This window comes from Rhinolophus hipposideros (assembly GCF_964194185.1).
Source record: "Rhinolophus hipposideros genome assembly, chromosome: 21".
In the NCBI taxonomy this organism is placed as follows: domain Eukaryota; kingdom Metazoa; phylum Chordata; class Mammalia; order Chiroptera; family Rhinolophidae; genus Rhinolophus; species Rhinolophus hipposideros.
Genome location: NC_138067.1, coordinates 37,452,923 through 37,476,978, shown reverse-complemented (window position 1 = coordinate 37,476,978; position 24,056 = coordinate 37,452,923). Strand labels below are relative to the sequence as shown.

At 49.8% G+C, this 24,056-nt stretch overlaps 1 protein-coding gene across 6 annotated transcripts in view; it reads right to left on the bottom strand.

Moving 5' to 3' along the window:
* The window catches only part of SIPA1L3 (signal induced proliferation associated 1 like 3), a 270,995-nt gene that overhangs the window by 35,687 nt on the left and 211,252 nt on the right, over positions 1-24,056 (bottom strand). For all 6 annotated transcript variants that reach the window (XM_081031969.1, XM_081031970.1, XM_081031968.1 and 3 more), the window contains 5 exons: positions 22,423-22,697; positions 15,590-15,841; positions 14,669-14,806; positions 5,467-5,594; positions 792-910 (listed from right to left, as the gene is read on the bottom strand). In XM_081031969.1, coding sequence (XP_080888095.1) covers positions 792-910; positions 5,467-5,594; positions 14,669-14,806; positions 15,590-15,841; positions 22,423-22,697 — 912 coding nt within the window. The remainder of the gene's footprint in view (positions 1-791; positions 911-5,466; positions 5,595-14,668; positions 14,807-15,589; positions 15,842-22,422; positions 22,698-24,056) is intronic.

Here is a 24,056-nt window from a genome sequence, read left to right as displayed (position 1 = left end):
ATGTGGAAAGCTGCTCACTGAATACTTGCACTGAATTGTTATGTAAGGAAATAAACTCCTATTGTGTGAGGTCACTGAGATTTGGGGACTCTGTTATAGCAGTTAACTTACTGCCATAGACGGAATATGTTCCCCAAACTTCATTATATTGAATCCTAATCCCCAGTGTGATGGTATTAGGTCAGGCCTTTGGGAGGCGATTAAATGGTCATGAGGGTAGAACCCTCATGAATGGGATTTTATAATCCTTATATATATTTACCTGTTTACATATATCTTATAAATAGGATTATAAAATCCCTATGGATATTTATACCCTTATAAAAGAACCCTATTGAACTCCCCTGCCATTTCTACCACATGATGTCTATAAACCAGGAAGTGGGCCCTCACCAGACATTAACTCTGCCTGTACCTTCACCTTGGACTTCCCAGCCTATAGAACTGTGAGAAATAAATTTCTGCTGTATGTAAGCTACCCAGTCTATGGGATTTTTGTTACAGCAGCGTGAGTTGCTGAAGACACCTACCATGACCGATGCAGTAATGAGGAAATTGCCTCGAGGAGATTGAAGGGGTTTATTCTAGATGACACGGTTGATGAGGGCTGGAGCCACGATGTGTACCTGGCTGGTTCTAACTCCAGCATTTAGTCCCTCTGCTCCAGTGGAAGGAGGCAAAGGTGCTCGCTCGTGTGTGGCATTCAGAGGCTCACAGCAGTCACTGCAAGCCAAGCAGCCAACACCTATAGCCCAGACTCCCCGGGTGGCGCAGGTGGGGCCCAGACTCACTTTGGAATGCCTGTTGGGGGAATCTTTGCCTGCTGCGTCCTGCCTGGAGGCGTGCTTGCTCCCGCTGCTTCCAGCCAGGGCTGAGAGCCGGGCCTGGGCGGGCACATGCCACAAAGGCTCTGCAGGAAGACAGGAGACAGGACAAACACCAGTTAGAGGTGACTCAGGCCCTGGCCCAAGTCCACCGGAAGAATCTAGCCCTAACATCTGGTTTGATGGGGGCACCCCTTTGCCAGACTGTCTGCTCAGCTCACAGAGGGTCATGACCCCATCAGCTTGGATCTTGGGGTTTAACAATACTCAGTAACAGAATTACGTACTGAGCATTTACTCTATGCCCGATTCTAGCGCTTTCCATGAGTTAACTCACTGAAGCCTTACAATCATTCTCCCTTGTCATCCCTGAGGGAGGTGGAGCACATTTTTATCTTTACTGGCCATTTGGATTTCTTATTTTGTAAATTACTTGTTTGTATTCTTCACCCACTTTTCCATAAGCTTGACTATCTTATTGGTGTATAGGGGTCTTTATATATGCAAGGTAGCAATCCCTTGTTGGTTAAATCTACAGACTTTTTTGTGAAATAAAAATGGAATCATAATAAACACTGTCCTAAAGTTTTCGCTTTACAATATATTTACACTTGCTTTTGCTGTGTGTCTTCATAATACTCGTACATCTTCACCTAACTGAACATAAAGCTCTTATTTTTAACAGCTCTACAGTACCCATTATGCGAATGGACATAAATTATTTAACCAGTTTCCTATTAGGTTATTTTCAATTTTTCCTTGTCACAATTTTTTTGTGCCCTTCCCAAAACACACAACTTTGAGCAAGTCTGGGATTGTGTCTGGGACAGAATTCTGTAAGTGGAATTGCTGGTTCAGATGTGAAACAGGTTTAAAATTGTGATGGCTGGTGTGGGTGTCAATTAGTCTAAACTCCCAAAGCCAACGAGCCTGAACTGGACATCTGACCTTAAAAAAATAAAAATAAAAAGACTACCACCAATGGAAGGCTCATTAATATCTGTAATATATGCTCAGGGAAGGTGGACCTGGCGGGGTAAGCAGGGCATTCAGGGGCACTGCAGAGAGCAGCCTGGCTGGCCCAGTAGAAGTGTCACTGTCTGCGTGGCTTTCCCTTGGGAATCACAGATAAGAGACAGCATGGAGGCTGGCCACTTTGTCACCTACTCCACTTCTGGAGACAGTTTTCCTCTTTGGAGCATTCTGCATACCCAGGAGGTGCTAGTCCCCTGGGTGGTGGCCAGTCCATACTGGAAAACCGTATTTCTATGGAGAGCCAAGCCTGTGGCCTTCACATCCAGCTGTAACTACCATCTATGACACGATGACGCACACATTTCCGTCTCTGGACCTCTCCCCTGACTTCAGACATGTATATATGGCTGTCTCACAACATGTCCACAACATGTCTGCTGGGTACCTCCCACTGAACACGGCCAAAGCCAACTCCTTATCGTCCCCTAAACCTGTATTTCTCAGTCTTTCCTGCTTGAGGAAAGTGGCTGCTCCATCCTTTCAGCTGCTGAAAACCGGTATCGTCTTTGACTCTTCTCTTTTCAGCCACATTGAGGCATCAGGAAATGCTGTCAACTGACCTTCAAATGACTGTATCTACCCCCCCATCTCTCCCCCTCCTGGCAAGAATCTGTAGCAAGAGGGATGCTGTAAGCACCTGAGTCAGATCCCATCCTACCTCTGCACTGAGCCTGGTGGCTCCCATCCACTCCGAGCAACGGACAAAGTCCTCAGCACATGTTCTGTCCCTGTGCCCTCCCTGGCCTCACTCCCACCAGCCCTCCAGGCACACAGGCCTCCTCCTATTCCTCCAACACCAGACACACGGCTACCTCAGGGTCTTTGACTGGCTGCTCCTTTTCCCTGGAACGCCCTCCTCCCAGCTGGCTCCTGCGCACTCTTTCAGCCTTGCTTGCAATGTGATTTGCGCAGAGATTCTCCCAAACCCTGTCACTCTCTCTCCGAGCGCTGTGCTAGCGCCCACTTGATGTGTGACATCACTGGTGAGTACCTGTCACTGTGTGCCCTGTCCGCTGTCCGTCTTGCACCCCAGACTGTTAGCTCCCAGCAGCAGCGGAAGTGCCGGCCTGGCACACAGCCTGGGGTATCGTTAGGGAAGGGCCAGGTTCCTCTCCCGCCGGCTGCCCCAGTGTCCCTGACTCTGCCCTAGGAAGGTCCCGATCCTGGGCCCTTCCCTGGACCTCTGGGCCAGTCCCCAGTGGCCTTCTGGCTCTCCTGCTTCACCCTGGACATGCTGGACATGTGAGAGACATGGATTTGGGTGTGAAAGACATGCTGAAACTATGCCAGGCAGGGACTCAGGGCAGCCGGAGACCATGGGGACGATTGTCCAACCTGTGTGCTCTGAGGCTAGAGAACTGTCCACACTCTGTGGGTGTTGTCTGTGGACAGTGAGGCTTAAGGAGGGGTTCTAGAACCCAGTAAGCTGTGGTTCAAATCTCAATGATGCCATTTATCAGCAGGGACCTCAGACAAGGGAGAACCGTTTTGTGCCTCATCTTCCTCATTTCTAAAATGGGGCAGTAAGAAGCGCGTGCTCCGTTGTGCTGCTGAGGTGACAGAACAGGAGGGAATGTGGAGGACCCAGGACAGCGCGGGGCACACAACAAGCACACAAAACCGTGTTGCTGTTGCTGTGATTATTGCCATCTGCTAAGCGCTGGGCAAACCCCCATGTGTGTCGTGGTGCCTGACGCCCTCCTCCCGAAACTACCTTTTCCTGGGCCCTGAATACATTCTAGACTTTGTGATGACTGCCCTGATTTGTGTGGGGATGTGGGGGGGGAGAGGGATGAGGTGTCAGTCAACTTATGACAGGTCCCAAGGAAGTGAGAGGGGAACCAAACTCTGTGGGACAGAAGAGAGAAGGGAAGGACAATTGTGAGTTTCTGTGACACCTTATTTTGGGGCCCATGGTGAACCTTGGAAAAATTTCCTCTCCATTTTATACTTTGGTGTAATGAAATCACCAAGCAACATGACTCTTTTTTTCTGAACTGGGTGGGGGAAAAAAGAAGCAAATCTGTCTTCTTGGAGCAAAGTCCACGGACTTGCAGGCAGGGACAGGCAGGATCAGGCATTTCTGCAGGAAAAGGAGAGCAGGTTGGGACGGCGACCTCCTGGTCTGAAGTGCAACCATTTTCCCTGGTTTAAGGGAACCATGTGGCTGGGCGCCGAGGACTTCTCCAGGCCAGTCCTGGGCACGCAACCTCTTTTCTATCCCATAGTGCCCGGCGGAGCTAGGGACATGCCGACATGGTCATTCCTCGAGCAGCCTGGAAATTCTGTAACATCCCCTGAGCGGGTATCTCCATCTCTCCCTCCTCCAAGGTCAATGCTCTCTGACATTTAATTGATTGTATTTCTTTAGGACTCACCCATTCATCTGATCGTTCTCAGACTTCAAAGGGGCTACAAGTTTGTTATATGAAATTATGTTTAAAATATTCATCTGAGTGTATATGCCCATGACAATCATTCTATACAGGTGAATAAAGAGATGAGAAGATGCTCAGTGTCATCAGGCACCAGAAAAATGCAAGTTAAACCACAATATGCTACCACCACATGGCTGAAATGACAAGGCTGGTGACAACATAGAGCCACTACAACTCTCAGAGGTCACTGGTGGGCTCATGAAATGGTTTGTCACCTTGGGAAAAGGTTTGGTAGTCTCTTATAAAGTTAAACATATGACCCAGCAATTCCACTCCTAGGCGTAGCCCTGCGGATAGGTAAGCCTGTGCTCATCAAAAGACAGACACAAGAACAGTCCTAGCTGCACTAGTGTAAGCAGATCCCAACTGGAAACCACCCAAACGTCCATCTACACCTGAACAAACCCGTTTCAATTGTGGGTCATTCATACAATGAAATACTACTCGAAAATTGTGTTGTTACATACAATCACATGGCCACTGTCACCAACATGATATTGAATCACAGAAGCCCCCCGCCCCCCCCACACACACAGTGCATCCAGCACGAGTCTATATTCTGTGCATGAAATTCAAAACCAGGGAACATGAAGTCTAGTGTGAGAAGCAGGACGGGTGGGCGGCCTGTGGAGGTATTGACTGGAAGGGCCTGGGGGCTTTCGGAGGCTGGCCACATTCTGTCTCTTGCCCCAAGAGTGGAATATGACATGTCCACTTTGTAATATGTTATCACGCTAAACACTCATGATTTGGGCTCTTTTCTCAGCATGCGCTGTACATGCGTTAATAGTAAAAAAAACAATACAGGAGGGTCCGTATAATGAAAACAATACAGCGGGTTCTGGTCCCCTGAGAGCACCACTTTTAGTCCTTTTCCACTTTTTCCCCTGGTGGTTGCTGCCTCCATGTCACACCTCTATATTCTGAATCCTGAATGACACATACCATCTGCCGATGCCCTGTCTGGATGGAGAAGGATCCAGCTCACTGGTCTCGGCTACTCTCCTGGGTGACCTCTCTAATCTTACGTGTGGCCCTTACAGCTTTCTTTTGTGTTTTATCCATCTGCCAGGAGAGGTGTCACCCGTCAAACTGTAAGGAGAGGTTTTGCAGGCAGGGTGAGGCAGGCGGGCACAGCTGGTTGGGGCCTGGGGGCGGGGGTGTCCTACCTGGCTTCTGTCGCTCCATGGTGCTCTCCTGGCTGGTCAAGCCACCTGAGGAAGAGTCGCCACTGGACGTCCCATCGTGGCCAAAGTGGGGATCAAAAGACAGCAGTGGGTGTGGGGCGGCCGCATACCTGCAGGGGGGCGAGAGAAAGCAAGTACAGCATGAAGGGTTGGTGTGTCAAAAACCACCTGATCTTGAGACTTGCTCTGCGGTGCGTTTTTAATACAGGGCAGGCTTCGAGTGGAGGGGAGGCTAGACGAGTAAGTTTGGAAACGTGCTATTAACTGAGGATCAGGAATGAGCCTTGTCTGAGAAGTGTGCCAAGGAGCTGGTGGTGGCAGGGAGTGCAGGGTGGGGCGGGGTCCTCAAGGGCGGAGGGGCAGAAGCCACTTAGGCCAATGGCCCTACCCACAGGCTCTTCAGGGGTCCTGTTTATTGGCTGTGAGATGGGGTTGAGCTGTGTCAGCAGCACCCTAACCCCCAGGCCTGTCTTGGGCTCCCTTTCTCTCTAGTGGAGAAGAGTAGGGTAAGGCAGTATGTGTACAGCCAGGTAGGCTGGGGTTCAAACCTCACCACTGCCTCTTGTCCAGGTAGGTACAGTCCCTTTCTAGTCCTGGGCCTCAGTTTCCCTAGTCCCTAGTTGTCTAGAGGCGATCACAGTAGGCCATTCTTTATAGGACTGAATGACATCCTGGGTGCCCAGCACTCGGCCTGAGGTTGACAGGACACAGGGTGAGTTGGGACAATTGGCCAATAGGCCAGAACTCTGTGTACGTCTGTCTGTTGGAGGAAGGTGTTGCAGGAGAGAAGATGTGGGCTCAGGCTTCAAAACGAGGTGATCTGGGCTCAAACCCAGGTTCCACCCCTTACTAGCTAGGTGTTCTTGGTTGGGCAAGTGCTCATCGGTTTGAGCTTCAGTTTTCCCATCTGAAAAATGGGATAATGATATTTTCTACCTCATAGGGTTGTGTAGAAAAGGAAATAAAATTATCTCCTCGATAGATTCTCCTGGAGGCTGGCTCTGCATACCCACAGGCAGGGGCTGACATTTAACACAGGAAGCAGCTCTCCCTGGGGCCTTATGTCCCAGCGGCATTCTCTATGCCCTGGAGCAAATCCAGTGAGCACCTCCCAACGTCCATTTCACCTCAGATCAGAGCCATCCATGGCAGAAACCCTGCTCCCTGCCTGGCGTTGGTTCAGGGACAGGCATATGACACAATTTTGGCTAATGAGATATAAGAGGGTGTGAGTTATTAAGACTGCCACAAAATGCTTCTGGTTCTCCACCTGGTAAGCATGTGGCAGGACTGCACTTCCTGGCTCCTTGAGATTGGCTGTGTGGGGCATTGTGACTAGTTCTCGTCTGTGGAGTTGAGGGAAGTGATTTGGAGATAGACGGTGACTGATTGGGGCAGCCTGAGTCCTGAGAGGTCCCCTGCCAACCGGCAGTGGAGCTGCAGTGGGGGTGCAAAATAACCCTTTGTTGATTAAGTCACTGAGATTTTGTTACCTAGCATAACCTGACTGAAATGGGAGAAGTTGGCAGAGGGGGCTCCTGGGAAAAGTCTCTTGCTCGTAAGAGAGATGATGAGGGAAGACGGCCTCTCTTCTTCATCCAGGCATTGCTGAGTCTACATACCACCATGAGCCGCTGTTGCCTTCTCACCATCAGCCTGAGGATGAAGCCACTGCTGATGGTGGAGAAGAGGCAGAAGAAACTACGCCCTTGATCATGTTGTCAAGATGCTGGATTATCACTCCCCGGAGCCTGTCTTGCCTCTGAGCCTCATTTTCTGTGAGATAACAAATTCCCACAGTATCTGAACCAGCAGAATTTTGGTTACTTGCAGCCAGAAGCACCCCACTGACACAGGCACTGTACTCTGGGGAGTTACTGAGCCTCCATTCATCAAACTGATATTGTGATTCCCTCATTCGGCTGCTTGTGTCTATACTTGCAACTTGGAAGGGTGATAAACTGGGACCCTCAACATCCAAAAGAGGAGTTAACTGACTTCTCCAGGGCCACCTTGCTGGCACAAAGCCAGGGTTGTCTCTGCAAAGACCAACTCCAAAGCCCTAGGCTTCAATGTCGCCAGGGCAGCAGCGGGCTGCTTCAGAGGTGCACTGGACTTTCTGAAAACTCAACTCTACTCACCTGCCCAGACAGTACATATTATCCCTGCCCTCCCAGACCTTGACCTCTAATGTCCCCAGGAAAGGAAGACAGAGCCAAAACAATAAAAAGCACAAGCCATCTTCACCATGCTGGCTGACTTAGCAGCCAGCCAACCACCTGGTAAAATGTGGCTCCATCATAGCTGGAAATTGAAGTGTGGATGTTTTTATTCCATTTTCTCAAAATGTCTGCATAAAATCCCAAGCACTAAAGGAAAATGTCAGCAGTGGCTGAGGTCAGTCAGAGAAAGTGGAAGATACTAGTGGCAGACTACATTTCCCAGGCTCCCTTACAGTTCTGGCCAATGAGATAAAAGTACTGCGTGTGAATTCCAGGAAATCTCTGGAGGTATGCTGTGGGTGCCTCCACCTCAACATCTCTGTAAGGCTGAAGCTCCAGCAGTCACTTTAAAACCAGCAGGCAACAGGCCAAGGATGGCAGAGCATTGGTGAAGAGGAGCCTGGGTCTCTGACAATGTGGGAGAAAGCAAGAAACTATCTCATCTAAATCCCTGTTTTCTGTGTTATGCAGCTAAACCTAATCCTAATGGATCCATCTTTAGAGGAACACATTTACCATGCTTCATTTCTCAGCAACTGTCCTGAATAAAGACAACCTGTACTTTGTCCACTCATGTAATAATCCCAGTGCACACTGACGGACCTATGCTGACCATTCTTTGGGGTGCTGAATATGTCCCATTCAGGGCCATTTCTATCACTGCCACATCCGGTCAAGTTGATTGGAAATCGGGACATTCTAGCATCTCACCATGCATAGCTCTGGATAAAAATCCCCAGAACAAGAGGTCAAATATATCTTCAATTTCATCTGGGAAAATTTAAAGTACTCTTATCTTTTCTTGGAAGAGGAAATCACTTTAAAGCTAAAGGGTTTGTGAGGAACTAATTAGCTGCAGTTTCTGCAGACAGAAGCTGGACAGACTGACTGAGTCTGGGGAAGCCAAGGTGGGGGTTGCCTTAAGATCAGCAGGTTGGGCCCCTGGGATGCTAACCTTGAGCTTCCCACTTAGCCATAGAAGAAAGTTAACAAGACAGAGGTGAATGTGACTGTCTCTTCTGAGGTTCTTACTAGGAGATTGACAGAAGGCTCCTGTGTGCTGCCTGCCAATCTACACTGATGGATGGGTGAATTATGGGATGATTGGGTAAAAGGATGGACGGAGGATGTATCCATTGTTGGATGGCACCCCAACAGCCATCGTCATCCTTGTCCTCTGGCAGCCACCCCTCTGCCACGTAACTTGAGTAAATCCTGACAGTTTAAGATAGTCTTGCGGGTCCAATGTGACCTTGTCAGGGGTTGGTTCAGGGGTGGGCAAGTGATCCGGTTTCTTCAGTCTTAACAAAGAGAAGCTCTTCCCTTTTCTGCAGGGAACTGATTTTACTTGGGGCTATAGTAACCATCATGGGTCATGAGTGGAGCAGGTCCCTGAGGACCTTGTTGCAGAACTAACCAGCCCTAGAGCTACCCTATTTCTGGACATTTTATATGATGATCAATCCCCTGCCTTCCTAGGTAGGTTTTCTGTCACTTGTAGCCAAATGCCTCCTAACCGATATAGCACTCTTCGTGGAGCTGGCAGAGAAAAACATGAAAATAATCAAAGCCAATCAGGTGGCCTGACGAGCAGAAGTCTAGGGTCTAGTCCAGTCCTGCAGGCTTGCTGAGCTGGGCATACGATTCTGTCCTATCGCTCTGTATTGAGTTTGGTGGCGTGCTCATCTTGCACACCAGGGTAGCAAACTCCCGAGGACAGGGACAGCAGCTGCCAGCCTCCTTACCCCAGCGGCCGGCACATACGCCACACTCAGCGGTGACAGTCATGACCCTTACGGAGCACTTACGATGTGCCGGGCACAGTTCCAAGTGCTCGCGAGGGTTGCCCTCCCTGAATGTGCTCAACACCGCGAAGAGACAGACATTGTACATGTGAGCAAACTGAGGTGCAGAAAGGGGAAATCACTTGCCCACACTCACACGCCTGGTAAGGGACAATCTAAGATGGGCCCCGAGACAGGTTTTGTCTATGAGAGCCTTTGCTTTCCTGAAAGTTTAATGAATTCAGCAAGTAGCAGCCCACTGGAGAAGATGGCAGGAGACAGAGGAGTCCTAAAGGGGAAATGTCCAGGGTGGGTCGGAATGTTTGGCTTGGGTCATACGGGCTCCAGGATGCCATGCGGCAACTGTAAGCAGGAAAAGAAGAAAGGAGCTGAGGTGAAAGGTCACTAGGGTCGCATTGACCTGCTCCCAGCCTTTACTGCAGGCTGGTGACTGTCCATGAAAGCCACTTTTGGGGTTTTTAGAGATGAGGTGTGCTAGGAGAATTTGGCAAAATGTGGCACTCAGCTGTTGACAGAGATTAAAAATACTGAGATCTGGGCCACAGAGAGCAGATTCGGGCTCCACTGGAGTCCTGGGAAGAGCTGGAGTCCAAGGAAAAGTGTTCTCTTCCTACTTGTCAATGTCAATGCCCGAAACACAAAATCACAGCCATCAAGTGCCACTGTGTGTGTGGGGAGCGTGGGGGGGAGGACTCCAGCAGGAACCACGCATGTCACCCTAATTTGGAGGATGACCTCAGAGTCCTTCACCAGGCAGGACAGCCTGGGGTCAGGGTCAGCCCTCTGTAATCACATAGGCCTACGTGCCCATTCTGATTCTGTCACTTCTTAGAAGTGTGACCTTGACCAAGTGGATTCATGATGCTGAGCCTCAGTTTCCCCTCTGTAAAATGGGATAATTCAACTACCCACCTTGTGAAGTTGCTGGGAGCACTCACTGAAATCAAGCATATAGATCAATGGAACAGACTAGAGAACTCAGAAATAAGCCCATGCAAATGCGCCCAATTAATTTCCCCTCCCAAGGAATTTTTGCTTTAAGAAGCAAAAGTGACGTAATGAAAGAGATGGAGCCTTTGCAATAAGCAGTGCTGGAACACACTGGACACACGCAGGCAAAACAAGGAACCGCAACCTAAACCACTCACCGTATGTGAAAACTAACTCAAAACGGATCATGGACTTAAATGTAAAATATAAAACTTCTAGGAAAAAAACAAAACATGAGAAGATCTTTAGAACCCAGGTCTAGGCAAAGAACTCTTAGATGTCACAACCTACGGAAGGAAAAAAATGATAATTTGGACCTCATCAAAACGAAACTTTCATTTGACGAAAAGGCCCTGTTAACAAGAAGAAAAGACAAACTAATGACTTAGAGGAAATATTTGCAAATCACATATCTGACAAAGGAATTGTATCTAGAATGTACAAAGAACTTGCCCACACTGAAAAACAATGAATCCAGTTGGAAAATGGGCAAACGACATTTCACTGAAGAGGTTAACAGTTGGCAAATAAGCACATGAAAAGATATGTGCTTATTAATTAATGGCAGCATCATTAGCTATCAGAGAAATGCAAAGGAAGACCACAATGAGATGCCATTATACACCTATCAGAATGGCTAAAATGAAAAACAGTGATGACACCAAATGGGGGTGAGGCTGAGAAGGAACAGGATCGCTCACACTGCTGGAGCGAATGTAAAATGTGACAGCCACTTTGCAAAATAGTTTGGCAGTGCCTTTTAAAACTAGAAATGGACCTACCACACAGTAAGCAATTGTATTTTTTTCCCTAAACACTTCTCTACATGCAATATAGAATAGTCAGCATACCCATTCACTGAATTAACACTGTTCTCAATTTGCTGAGCAAGTAGCACTCTTAAAATCATCTCCCCTCCCAGGTCTGAGGTATAACTGACAAAACTGTAATATATTTAAAGTGTACAACTTGAGGAGGTGATATCCGTATAGATTCAATCAAGTTAATTAACACATTTATCATCTCACATCTACCTTTTAGGGGGTGGGAGAGACTGCTTACGATCTACTCTCTCGGCAGATTTCAGGTGTACAACACAGAATTAATTATTAACTGCAGCCCCCCATGCTGTACATTAGATCCTCAGATAACATCGCATAACTGACACTTTGTACCCTTTGTGCAGAATCTCCCCATTTTCCCCGACCCAGGCAATCACCATTCTACTCTCTCTGTTTTTGAGTTTGAATTAATTTTTTGATTCCGCATATAAGTGATACCTCACAGTTTGTCTTTCTCTATCTGACTTATTTTATCTAGCATAATGCCCTCCACGTTCATCCATGCGGTCACAGATGGCAGAATTTCCTTTTTTATAGCTGAATAATAAGTCACTATATATATATATACCACCTTTCCTTTATCCATTCATCTGTCAACACACAGTTAGGTTGCTTCCATATCTTGGCAAGCAATTGTATTCTTGGGTATTCTTATCACAGAGAAATAAAAACTTACTTTCATCCATGCTCCTGGCATGTTTGTAACAGCCCGGACCCAGAAACTACCCAAATATCCTTCAGTGGGTGAATGGTGATACAAACTATGGTACTTCTACACCATTCTACACCATGGAATGTAACGTGGCAAGTCATGAATTGACTACTGATACGTGCGACAACTTAGATGAACCTCAAAGAACTTGCACTGAGTGAAAAAGAATCTGAAAAAGATTCACACTGTATGCTTCCCTTTATATAATATTCATAATAACAATAATTAAAGAGCCGCAGAACAGATTAATGGTTGCCAGAGGTTAGGGATGAGGGAGCGATGTGTAGCTAGAAAGGGGTAGAAAGGGGTAGCAGGAGGGAGTTTTGTGGTGATGGAACCTGTGGTAGTGGTGACACCCTAGCCACAATGACAAAAATGCATTGTCTCACACACACACGTACCTGTGTAACTGGTACATTCTAACGAGGCTCTGAGCACTGCACTAACGTCGATGTATTGCTCTGATGTTACATCACAGTTATGCAAGATGTTATTATAACACTGGGGGAGGCTGGGTGAAGGGTGCATGGAGCTCCCTGTCCATTTCTTTTCAACTTCCTGTGAATCTATTAATTATTTCAAACAAAGTTTAAAAATAAGAGTAATAAAGAGGGTACACCAAGACTTTGGAAAAAAAACAAAACACGCTCCCTGGCGTCCTAAGTTAACCCCATCCCCACCACCTCTGTTCTTAGCTAACTGCTCCGTGACTGAGCCATTTCCAGCCTCAACCATTGCTGCCCCCACCCCGCACAGCCCCACACATCACACCCCTCTCCACGCCTTCTGCGTCTTCACGTCTGGGGCCTTTTCTCCGCCTGGAATGACCTTCTTCCTCTCCTCTCTGTGGCTAACTGTTACTAATCTCTCAAAGCTTCGCTCACATGTCACCTCCTCCGGCAGCCAGCCTAGACTTCCAGGGCTGTGCTGTGCTCCTCCCTCCGGGGCCTGAGTCTAGCAGAATGCTCCTCAGAGTGGACATCGTCCCAAGACCCTCCATCACAGTAGGTAGCAGGGAGAATGGGAGCCTCTGGGAAGGGAGTCTCTCAACTATCTCTCGCTGCACCTGGCACCCAGAAGGATCCAGGGACCCTCTGCTGAATGAAAGCTGAATGGTGGCTACGAGAAGATGAAGGATACGTTTTCCCCAGTTTTACAGCAGAGGCTTAGACCCAAACAACGGTTTAGTTCAGCGGCTCTCCAAGTTCGTTCCCTGGACCAGCAGCATTGCTACAGAATGTTCTACTACAGACCTACCACGTGGGAAACTTGGGGGCGAGGCCCTGTGATTTACACTTTAACAAGCCCTTCTTCTGTGTGATTCTGAGGCACACTAAAGAGCGAGACCCACTGGCTTAGTGGATTGACCCCTGGTCTTATGGCAGGTGGTCTTATTTAAACAAACTCACTCACTCCATCCGTTCATCAAACATATACCAAGCATGTATCACATGCCAGACCCCGCACCGTGTGATGGTAACACAAAGATGAACAGGGAAGGTCCTAGATCTTGGAGGGCACGTGTGTACACACACACACTCGGGCTAACAGAATGGGGAGTGCTCAAGGCCATGGTCAGAAAAGACAAAGGGAACTGAGGGGCAGAGTGGCAGCACCTCACCCAGTGCTGGGGGAGGTTCAGGGAAGGCTTCCTGGAGAAGCATCAGTGCTCAGGTTGGCAGGAGGTGGGGCGTGTGGGTAAAGGGTGTGAGGAATTTCCAGGTGGAGGGAAGAACACGAGGAGGTCTCTGAAATGCAGATAGCCTATCTAGGGAACTGGAAGTAGCTGGTGAGGGTGACATGTGGCACTGCACAAGGCTGGAGAGGCAGGTGGGGCCTTGGTGGCACTGAGGTTATGTCCTGAGGCTTCTAGGACACACGGGAGCAGGGGACAGATCGGCCAGACATGGAAAGATCTCCCTGGATGCTGAGTGGAGGGTGCACCAGAGGAGGTGGCCAGGGCGGGGCCGTGGGGAGAGGAGGAAGGGCAGGGGCAGAGATGCTCAGAAAGCTAAATGGATGGACTGCAGTATGGGAGAGAAGGGAGACATTCAGCATGAGGCCCATGGCTCTGGCCTGAGGACAGGTGAATGATGGGGGTCCCTGGGACCCCGAAGGAAGCAGAGCATAGGGTACCGGGGCGGAAGGCAGCTAGGGAGCAAGCTGGAGAGCTTGGGTTTATCCTGAGGCACTGGGGAGCCATGGAGGTGTTGGGAAGATCCCTCAGGCTGCCAGACTGGGGAAGGATTCCAGGGGACAGGACTGAAGCCTGAAAAGCCATGAAAACTGGGTGGTGATGGTGGCCTAGTCCTAGGGAGTGGGGGCTGGAGGAGTAGATGAACGGCCGTGCTAGGAAGCGATGGTCTTGTTCAAACAAGTGACGCAGGTGTCAAGACAGTGGCAACCAAATTTCTGCTGCAAGGAAAGCTCTGTCCTGCCCAGGCCAGCTTGGCCCGAAATCTTAATAGACACAGCCAATCCTCTTGGCGGTCCTTGTGACCTGCAGCGAGTCAGAAACCCTATACAACGGCAAGAAACATGTGCATTTCCTGGGCAAGAAGGATCCCCAGCTGTCATCAGATTCCTTAACTTGAAGAATGAAGCGATTCTGACCTTTCCGGGGATGGCTTGTATCTGGCGTAGGTGGTAGAGCCCGGGGTGGAGAAGCTCCCAGAAGGCTGTCGGTAGGGAGGGACTTTGTCGGCCCCTGCTGGTGATGCTGTGTAAGGGGTTTCTGGGAAGCTGACAGGCCTGGAACGAGACAGGAGGGAGGAGGAGGTGGGGGTGAGTGAGGAGGACACCCCTGCGTCCATAGAGGGACAGACCTTGCCCTCAGGCCCAAGCACATCCATCTGCTTCATCTGCTATCCTGGGGGATGCAGGGGGGGATGGAGAGAGGGCTGCTGAGCCACGGCAGCAGGAAGCCGGGACATCCTGGCTCTCCCTTTCCCATCCTGGCCCCGCCCCCCCTTAGCCTCTGCCCCCCAACAGGGGCCTGACAGGAGCTGCCAGAAGTTGAGAACTATTCTTGCCCATTCCTGGGACGAGATGCTCCTCTTCAGGTTAGATTCCTTCATTTCTTGGAAATTGGCCTTTAACTTTTAATATATAATATGTTCAAACAAATGTATCTGTAAGGTGTATGTCATCATAAACTCTTTGCAGCTATCCTCACCCCAAGAACGAGAATGGCGACAATACGTCTAAACCTGTGGGCTTCTCCCCTTCTCCCTTTCCTGCCCCTCCTAAGAAGTCATCACATTCTGAATTTTGTGCTTATCAGTCCCCTGACATTTTAAAAAAATACAGTTTTAACCACACATGATATGGGGGATTTTCAACCTCAGACATGGAGCTCCCAGCACTGGGCCCTCACACGAGAGGCTCATAATGAAAGCTGAAGGGAAGGGACGCGTAAGGGCAAGAATGAAAGGAGGAGGAGTGAGGAAAGGAAGAGACTGGAAAACCAGGGAGGAGAGAAAAGGGCAGCAGAAAGGTAGGGGCTGGGAGTGGTGGCCCTGGGTGGGTCCTTACCTCTTGCTGTGCAGTGGCTGGGACTCCCGAAAGGGGACCATGGGGGTCTGCTTTGGGGGTCGGCTCAGGGACTGGGCGTGGCCAGGGGTGGCAGGAGCGGCCCACTTGGAGGCTGGCAGAGAGTTGTGGGAGGCGGGCCCGCTCCACTGCCACGGTGCATTGCTGCGGTAGGGGGGCCGGCCTCCGGGGGCCATGCTCTCCGGCTCAGGCTTGGGCTCCGAGGTATTCATGTCATAGGTCTCTGGCCACCCCCTGGGAAGAGAAACTTTGTTATTCAGAAAGGCCTTGGCCCACCAACATGCATGCCTGCTGCCTGGGAGACACCTGCTGCCTTGTAACACTGGCTGAGTTTTCCTGGTCCAATCTGAACGGTGATGGCCCATGTTAAAGGCTGAGTAGATACCCTCTAAAGTGGTCTGAAACTTACCAGCTCTGAGGCCTCAGCCAGGACAGGGCCCAACACAGAGGTTCCAACTGCCCGGCCTGCTCTCTCCCTCATCTCCTCTCTTCTCTCCCTCCTGCTCCGTTTCCCTTCCTCTCCCTTCTCCCTGACCTTGGCCTCAAAGTCAGCCAGTGTCCCCCACGGATTGGCTCGGCCCCCCTTAGCAGTACTTGGGGCCAGAAAGACAGATGCCTTTAGGATCAAAGGATAGTATTTGCCTTGTTCCAAAGAATCTCAAAGGCAGCTGGAAGAAGAGCAGGTGACCTACTTTGCAGGGTGGTTAAAAAAAAAAAAAGCCATGAAATCCGGAACCTTGAAATAGATGCAGAACGGCCTGTAACTCCCCCCAGACCAGGCTGGCACAGGCAGCGCAGTGTTCCTGGCTCCAGGTGGGGAGATCCGCGGGCTGGGCTGGCATTCTCCACCGCGGCTACAGTGCAGCAGGGAGGGGACTCTGAGCCTGCGGACAGGGCTGTGCTCATGAAATCCACCTCCCAGCAGCTGTGGGAGCTCAGTTCAGAGGAGCCCTCGGCCTGGAAGCTCTCATGCCTCCATTGAGTCAATCCTTTGCGGCTCTCCTGAGTCTGCGAGAGTCCAGGAAACTTTCAAACCCACCTGGCAAAAGATCTGGTGGGCTTGGTGGCTGGGAGGCTGTGGGCCCAGGCATGGCTCCTAAGGAGTCATCAAAAAGTGGCCCTAGGATGTGCTCTGGCACCTGGAGCCCTCAGCAGCATGAGGGGCGGAGCTGACATTCAGCAGCTCCTTCTGGCAGTCCCTCTGGATTGGTAGGTGCCGATGCCTCACCAGGTACCAGGTGAGGAATCACATGAACACAAATGTCTACCAGAGCCCGTAGACATGCCAGGCCAGGTGGAAGAGGAGGAGGGCACCCTCATACCCCAGGCAGCACACACCTGCTGCTCCTGCCTGCCCAGCTTCCACACCCTTGCTCCTGAGAATAGGTCTGTGTGCTCTGGGTGGGGTTGACCCCACTGCTTGGCTCCAGGGATGAGCATGTGACCCAGGATTGCCATGTGCCCTAATGTGGGGCTGATCAGACACAGTAAGCATCTGGAACATTTGGAACTGTTTCTGGAATTACTAGAGAAAAGATCGATTTCACTGGGGCTGCTGAGCTGGGGAAGACCTAAGCTGCAGCTGTAAGGAGGGGTGGGCCATCTTTGTTCCCACAAAGTAGGAGATGGCCTGAGAATGACAGCAATGCAGGAGAGATGGGTGACAGAGATTCCTGATGAGGGTGTCTGAGTCCCTGCATAGAGCCATGCCTAAATCTTACCCTACATCTTGGTCTTGTTAGGTACGTAACCCAGTAAAGTCCCTCTTTTGCTTTACCCTATTTGAGTTGGTTCTGTTGTTGGTAACCAGAGTCCTAATCAGTCCTCACACTTTGGAGAAGTAAAATGAGGCAGAGAAGTTAAGTAACCTGTTCAAGGTCACACAGGCAGTAAGAGGTGGAGACTGGATTTAAATACAGCAAGTTGACTCCAAAGCCCGCAAGAATAACCACCATGCACACTGTGCAGTGGTTTGGGAGCCAGTGGGTAAATTTTTTGGGTCCATGACTTCCCCCTTCCCAGTTACTAACAGCTTCAGCTTTGGCCAGAAACCCCTGGGTATGACCTCAAAGAGGGAAACCTTATCGAATCATCTTGAAGGCAGCATACAATGGTGGAGAACCAGGGCTCCTGGGCTCTCTCAGATCCCAGCTCTGCCACCTCCATGGCCTTGGGTGAAGGATTTCCTTCTAAGAACCTCAGTTTCCTATTCTGTAAGATGGGGTAGTTGTGAGCATTCTATGAGCATTAGTAGAAAGTACTTAATAAACAGGCAGTTCCTTCTGGAGTTTCTTTTTTTCTTCTGGCAGTTTCTGATTAGCCAGCATTCTCCAGCCAATTCTATGGACAGTCTCCCTCTCTTTCTACACACTCAAAATCTGAAGTCTCCCTTCCACCTTCTGAAGTCCAACCCCTCCCCCCCGGGGGTTCTGGAACACACTGCCTCCCCAGCCACCTGAGGACCATCAGCATCTCAACCACCCTGAGAACTCAGTCAAGGAATGCAGACTCCTGAGTCCCACCTCAGCTCATCTGAAGTAGAATCCTTGAGGTGTGGCCCAGGAATCTGCATTTTACCGAGCTGATAGGGATAAAAAAGTTTGAGAAGCTCACTTCTTGGATTTAGTTTTTCAGTTCGTTTTCAAGATTAAAGTGCTATAAAAGGGCATTCCTCTCCCCAATGGGGGAGAGTCCCCCAGTTTCACCCACCAAATGCAACCACAGCTTCCAGTTTCTTACATATTCTTTCAGAAATATCCCATACAGATAAACAAATACTATTTAAAATGGAAATAAAAATAGCACACTTAACCCCATATATCATCTTGCTTCCTTCCTCCCCTCCCCCAAAATTTTCAATATTTCTTACCAGGCCCTCTTGGCACACACAGATTCACCTCACTCTTTTTACACAATCCATCACTATTCCATCATATGAAGGACCTGGGATTTGCTCAGCCAGTCTCCTATGATTGGATACTTAGATTGCTTCTCGTCTTTTGCTCAACCGACAACACTGAGTTACATATTCTATTCCAATCTCGGCCACACACGGCAGACACCGAGAGAGGATGCCCTGGGCTCGCAGACCACTTTTTCTCACTGCCTCCCCCTGGCCTTGATTCCCGACAGCCTACTTTTGGGGGGCCATGGTGACTCCTTTCTTATTTCTCCTCCTCACTCACTTGTGCGATTTCAAGTTTCCTTTTCCGGGAGGAGTTTCCAACCCTGCCCCCACCACCAGAGGTCTGGCGTCCAACTAAAGGGGACGAAAGCATCTCAGATCACCTTCCCCATCAGGCCGTGACAGAGACAATGAGAGAACAGCATCCTTCCTGAACCTGGCTTGCAGGCAGCCAAGGTCAAGATGACATCTTTCATCAGGGGTTCCTCCTGGCTACCTGGCTCGGCCCAGCTACGGCCAGCAGTGCAGGGCTCACTCAAGAACCCCTGCCTTGTGGCCTGGGGATGCAAGGATGACCCCTGGTACTCTATTCAGTGTCCAAAGAGCATGGGGTCCAGATACGTGCCACGCAGAGCCTGGCTGGTGGCAGGGAGAACGCCTGTCCATCCCCGTGTGTTTCCCCTTAGAGCTCATCGTGACATCCACGCCAGGAGGCAAGGGTTGCAGCAAGAGGTTGGAGGGAGGGACCCCAGAGTTGGTGCTATCAGCTCTTCAAACGAGGCCAGCCAGATACGTCTGCATTTGAAGAACAACAAAACCCACGCATGTCCAACCCACACCTGCCCTGGTGAACTGGATGATGATTCTTCTAATTAGGGCAGGGAGCAGAACTCGTATGTCTGGTCACACCCTCCTCCGCCTGTCTCCCCAAAGCCAGAGAAGGGAGCCTGCACTTCCCCGTTCGCTTCAGCTGTTCCTTACCTATAGTCTGGACGCCTTCACGGCCTCTCGTGCTGCCCGAGTTTTGGCCGGTCACCCGACAGGAGGGCTGGCTTACTGCATGCACACGTGGGTGTGAGCGTGTGTGCAGAGAGGACAGGGGGTCTGTGGGGAGCTTGCCTGTGGGGCTACCTCAGCTTGACTTATCCCTGCAGAGCCTGGAGTGGGTGTAGCTGGCCTTGCCTCTGTGCAGAGGTGCAGGAGGCCCTGGAAAAGGGCTGGAAGAAGGGGATGCTTGGGGCCTCACTGGGCTCCCAAGGCTGAGGGACCAGGGCATGCGTGTGGGTGAGCAAGCCTTTGGTTTAGGTCGGGTTTAGGCCTGCTCAGAACTGTCCCCACCAAGTTCAGAGCAAGCAGGACTCAGGAAGGTGGGACGGAGCATCCAGAAGTCGCATGCCCGAGCTCTGCTAAAGGCAGCAGAGCAGATGGAGATGGGAAACCTAGACTGAGTTTGCTCTGCCACTTACTAGCTGTATAACTGCACAAGTGACTGATCCTCAGTTTTCTTATCTGTAAAGAGGGATCACACAAGCCCTGAGGTCATGTGTATAAGCACTCCATGTCACCTCTTCTCATTCCTTCCTCTTGACTGACTGCTCGGGCCACACGACACTCTTTCTGATCTGTCAACAAGCCAAGGGCCTTTGTCCTCACCTTTGTGATGGCTACTCCCTCCCTGCAAGGCCCTTCTTCTGGCTCTTTCTTCCCTTCCGGCCTCTACCGAGCATCCAGTCCAATGTCAGGTCATGCCCTTCATTTCCTCACACCCAGAATCTCACCAGCTACTGTCTCTCGAGCGCCACCTACAGGCCAAGTAGTGTTCCATGTGCTTTACAAGTCTTAACTTCCAACCTCACAACCATCCTTTGGGGAAAGGATCTATTACGGTCCCCATTTTACAAATGTGAGGCCACTTGCCCAGGATCACAGTTAATAAGGGGAGGAGCTGGGATTCAAACCTGGGCGATGTCGCGGCAGAGCCGATCCTCCCACCATGCTTGGCTGTCCCCCCTCTCCCCTCCCCCCTTTGCTATATGAAATCATCTTATTTGCTTACTTGTTTATCGTCTCTCTCCCAATCTATTCATTAGCTCCATGAGGACCAAAGCCTTGACTGTCCTCTGTACAGTGTTTCCAGAGCTTGGAATGTAGTGCTTTTCCCTCTCTGTCTCCAGCCACCTCTGGAGGTGGCTATGGTACCAACTCATTATTCTAAAAACTGTTACTTATCCTGCCTTCCCTGTATAAATTATACCTCAGAATAATCATATAGTTACTGAAGGCAAGTTCGTTTCAGAAGAATTACAGCCAATAAATAAGAAGGAATGACAGCATTGAGCATATCACGACTATAAGGAAGTAACAGGTCTAGGCAATGATCACAGTGGCTGCTGAAAGCGGAGGGGAAATGTGTGGTGACAGGTCAGGCTGCCACCATCTGAACCCTCTGACTGCCCTTAGCCTCACTCATAGAGGGACAACCAGACACATGGTGCCTCCTGATGGACGCACACCTGCGAAGTATTGTTACCAAAAGAAATTTAACCAGAATCTGGTCAGGCTTCCATATCAAACTCCAGTTTATAGGAAGTACATGCACTAGAGGAATAGCTGAAAGGACACCGGAAGACACTAACAGCTAAGTCCAAGAAGTGGGAAACTCTAAAGAACAAGTGGCCTGGTTTCTTCCTCAAATGAACTGCAAGAAAAAACAAAAAAATTACAGGGAGGGGAACTTATGGATTAAGAGTCTGAAGAGACACATCAACCAAATGTAATAGGAGGAGCCTGATTACCAAAACAACAGGTTCTTCAAAATCTCTCTCTGATACAATAGAAAGTCAGACAGATTGGGTAATTGATATTGATTTAATGGTTAAAAATCTTAAGTGCAGTGATACTTTTTTAAAGGTTCTGATTGGATAGAGATACAGTCCAACGACTGTAATGGCTTCAAATAGTCCAAGGTGGGGAGGTAAGGAGATTTAAAACAGTAAAAAAACAAAAAACGGCCACATGTTGATAAATGTTGAAACAGCTGGCTCAGTACACTTTTAATGTGTTTAAAATGTTCCATTAAAAAAAAAAAAACAACAAAAAACGAAAAGAAACAAACCCTATACTGAATAAAACCGGAGCTTGTCACTGAGTCCAGAAAGCATCTCCCAGTCTGTCTCCCCACCCCCCGGTCTCCTCTCTGTCCTTTTCTCCCCCCTCTCACCCCTGCTCACTCTGTTGCAGCCACACTGGCCTCCTTGTGCTGCAAAAACATGCCCCCACACTTGCACTTCAGAGACTCTGCCCTGGGACCCACTGCCCCAGAAAACCAGATGGCAACTTCTGCCCAGGAGCCTGCCCTGACCACCCTGTACGCAGCTCTCAAGCCACGCTGCAGACTCTTTATTTACCCTACTTTAATTCTCTTTAGATCTCATAACCACCTGATCCTATATTATCTATTTAATTATTGTCTGTTCTTCCCTCTAGGACAAAAGACTCCAAGGAAACAGGCACTGTATATTTTTGTTCACTGCTCTATCCCGAGCACTTGGAATGGAGCTTACACACAGTAGGGTCTCAGTAACTATATGTGTGGAACAAAGGGATGAAGTGCAGTGTGCCCTGGGGCAAGTTCCTTTCAACGCCATGTGTGTCATCTAGAAAATGGGACTAATGAGGGTGCCCACCTCATGGGGCTGCTGTGGAGATGAAATGGGGTAATAGGCACATGGGGCATTTAAACCATAACTGGATACAGAAAGTGCTCCATAAAGGTGGACTCCTACCCCATCACCGTTATCACTCTTGCGATGAAAGGACCTCAAGTGATAGCCCTGGGGAGGCCTGGTGCCAGCACTCTGGGAACTGCCAGCCGCCACCCCTCTCCCGCCTTGCAGGGAGATGCCCTTACCTGCGGGGTGTGCCGTCGTCGAAGGGTGGGATGATGACCACCTTGACCGTGACAGAGGTGCGCAGCAGGTCGATCATCTGGTCATGGGTCAGTGTGACCACAGCCACCTTGCAGATTTCCACCAACCGGCTGCCTTGTCGGAGGCCGGCCTGCCAGGCAAACCCATAGTCCTCCACCTCAGCCACAGTGCCGTCGTACTTCACGTGGAAGCCCAGCTGCCCAAGTCCGTTCCGCCTCAGGGTCATGTCCACCGTCTCCCAGCCGTTGGTCATCACCTGCAGGCAACAGGTGGGGTCTAGCCTCAGAGGCTGTTCGGGGTCAGCTCTTGTGGAAGGGTCCTGGTCAGATCCCCCACTTTGAGGCCAAAGGCTCTGCTGCTCCCGTCTACCCTCCCAGGTGAAGGCCAGGGTGCAGGAGCACAAATCCACCTAGTCCCAGCCTGGGCTCCTGACTTCTGGAGAGGAAACGTGGCTATGCAACTACGAGAGTATGTGGCTTATCGCCTCACAGCCAGGCAGCAGTCACTAGTCACTAGTCAGAAGCCCTGCTCTCTAAACGCCCCTGCCTCCCTCCTTCCCCATGCAGCCTAGATGGCACTTCTTGGCCCCCTTGTGATCGGTGGACTCTGGCACTTTTTGGGCCAATGAGTTGTGACTAGAATTGGTATGTCATCTGGGCTGGGGCATTTAATTGCCAGCGTGAGACCCTCCGTCGGCCCTTCCCCTTTGCCACAGCCAGACAGTGGCTGTTTGGTCAGCTGGGGTCCCAGAGTTAGAACGATGTGAAGCAGAGTCCCCAGCTGAACCTAAGATGGACATATAGTGTGAGCAAGAGATAAACCTTTGTTGTTTTAAGCCACAAATATCGAACCCTGGTTGATATAATGACTCTAACCAAGTAAGTTGGAGAAGCAACAAACCAGAGACCCTGAGATCTTATCTAGGTTGGGGGAAGTCATGCCATATTCTTTATTACATGATATCATTCTCAGGGGCACCAATCCCTTTGCAATCTCCTCTTCAGACTGTCCCCCAACCTGAAGCTGCACAGACCACGTGGGGCCTTGCCTCCAATTTACTCCCTGCTTCATTTGTGTGAGCTTTTCACCATGACGCTGTATCACCAGGGACGTGAGGATCTACTAATCACAGCTCCCTGTCCTCTTCCAGAATCCCCAGCACATCCGAGGGAGTCCGGCCTCTTCTTGTGATAAAAAGATGGAACTTAACAAGCTATGGCTATTAAGCAATTTCCATCAAGATCTGTCCACCCTTTCCTAAAACTGCATTAAGGAAAGAAAAGATGTGATGGTTCCAATTTCCTGGGAGAAGTCATTCTCTGGCTAGAAATTATGCTATTTGATGTACCTATTAGAGCAGTGGCTTTTTCACACGTTTCCGACCACTACACAAAGAAATAAATAATTTTGTCACAAGCCACACTATGCATTCACACATGTGCACACACACCCATAGATACAAAAATTTTCCTTGCAATCCAAATTGATCACATTTGTGACTGTTGGTAGCAAGAAATGAGAGTTTAGATGCGAAAGGACTTAGCTGAAAATGTAACCACATCCGTTTGGTTCCTGATTTGGATAGTGAGAATTTGGGAATTGGGGTAACATGTAA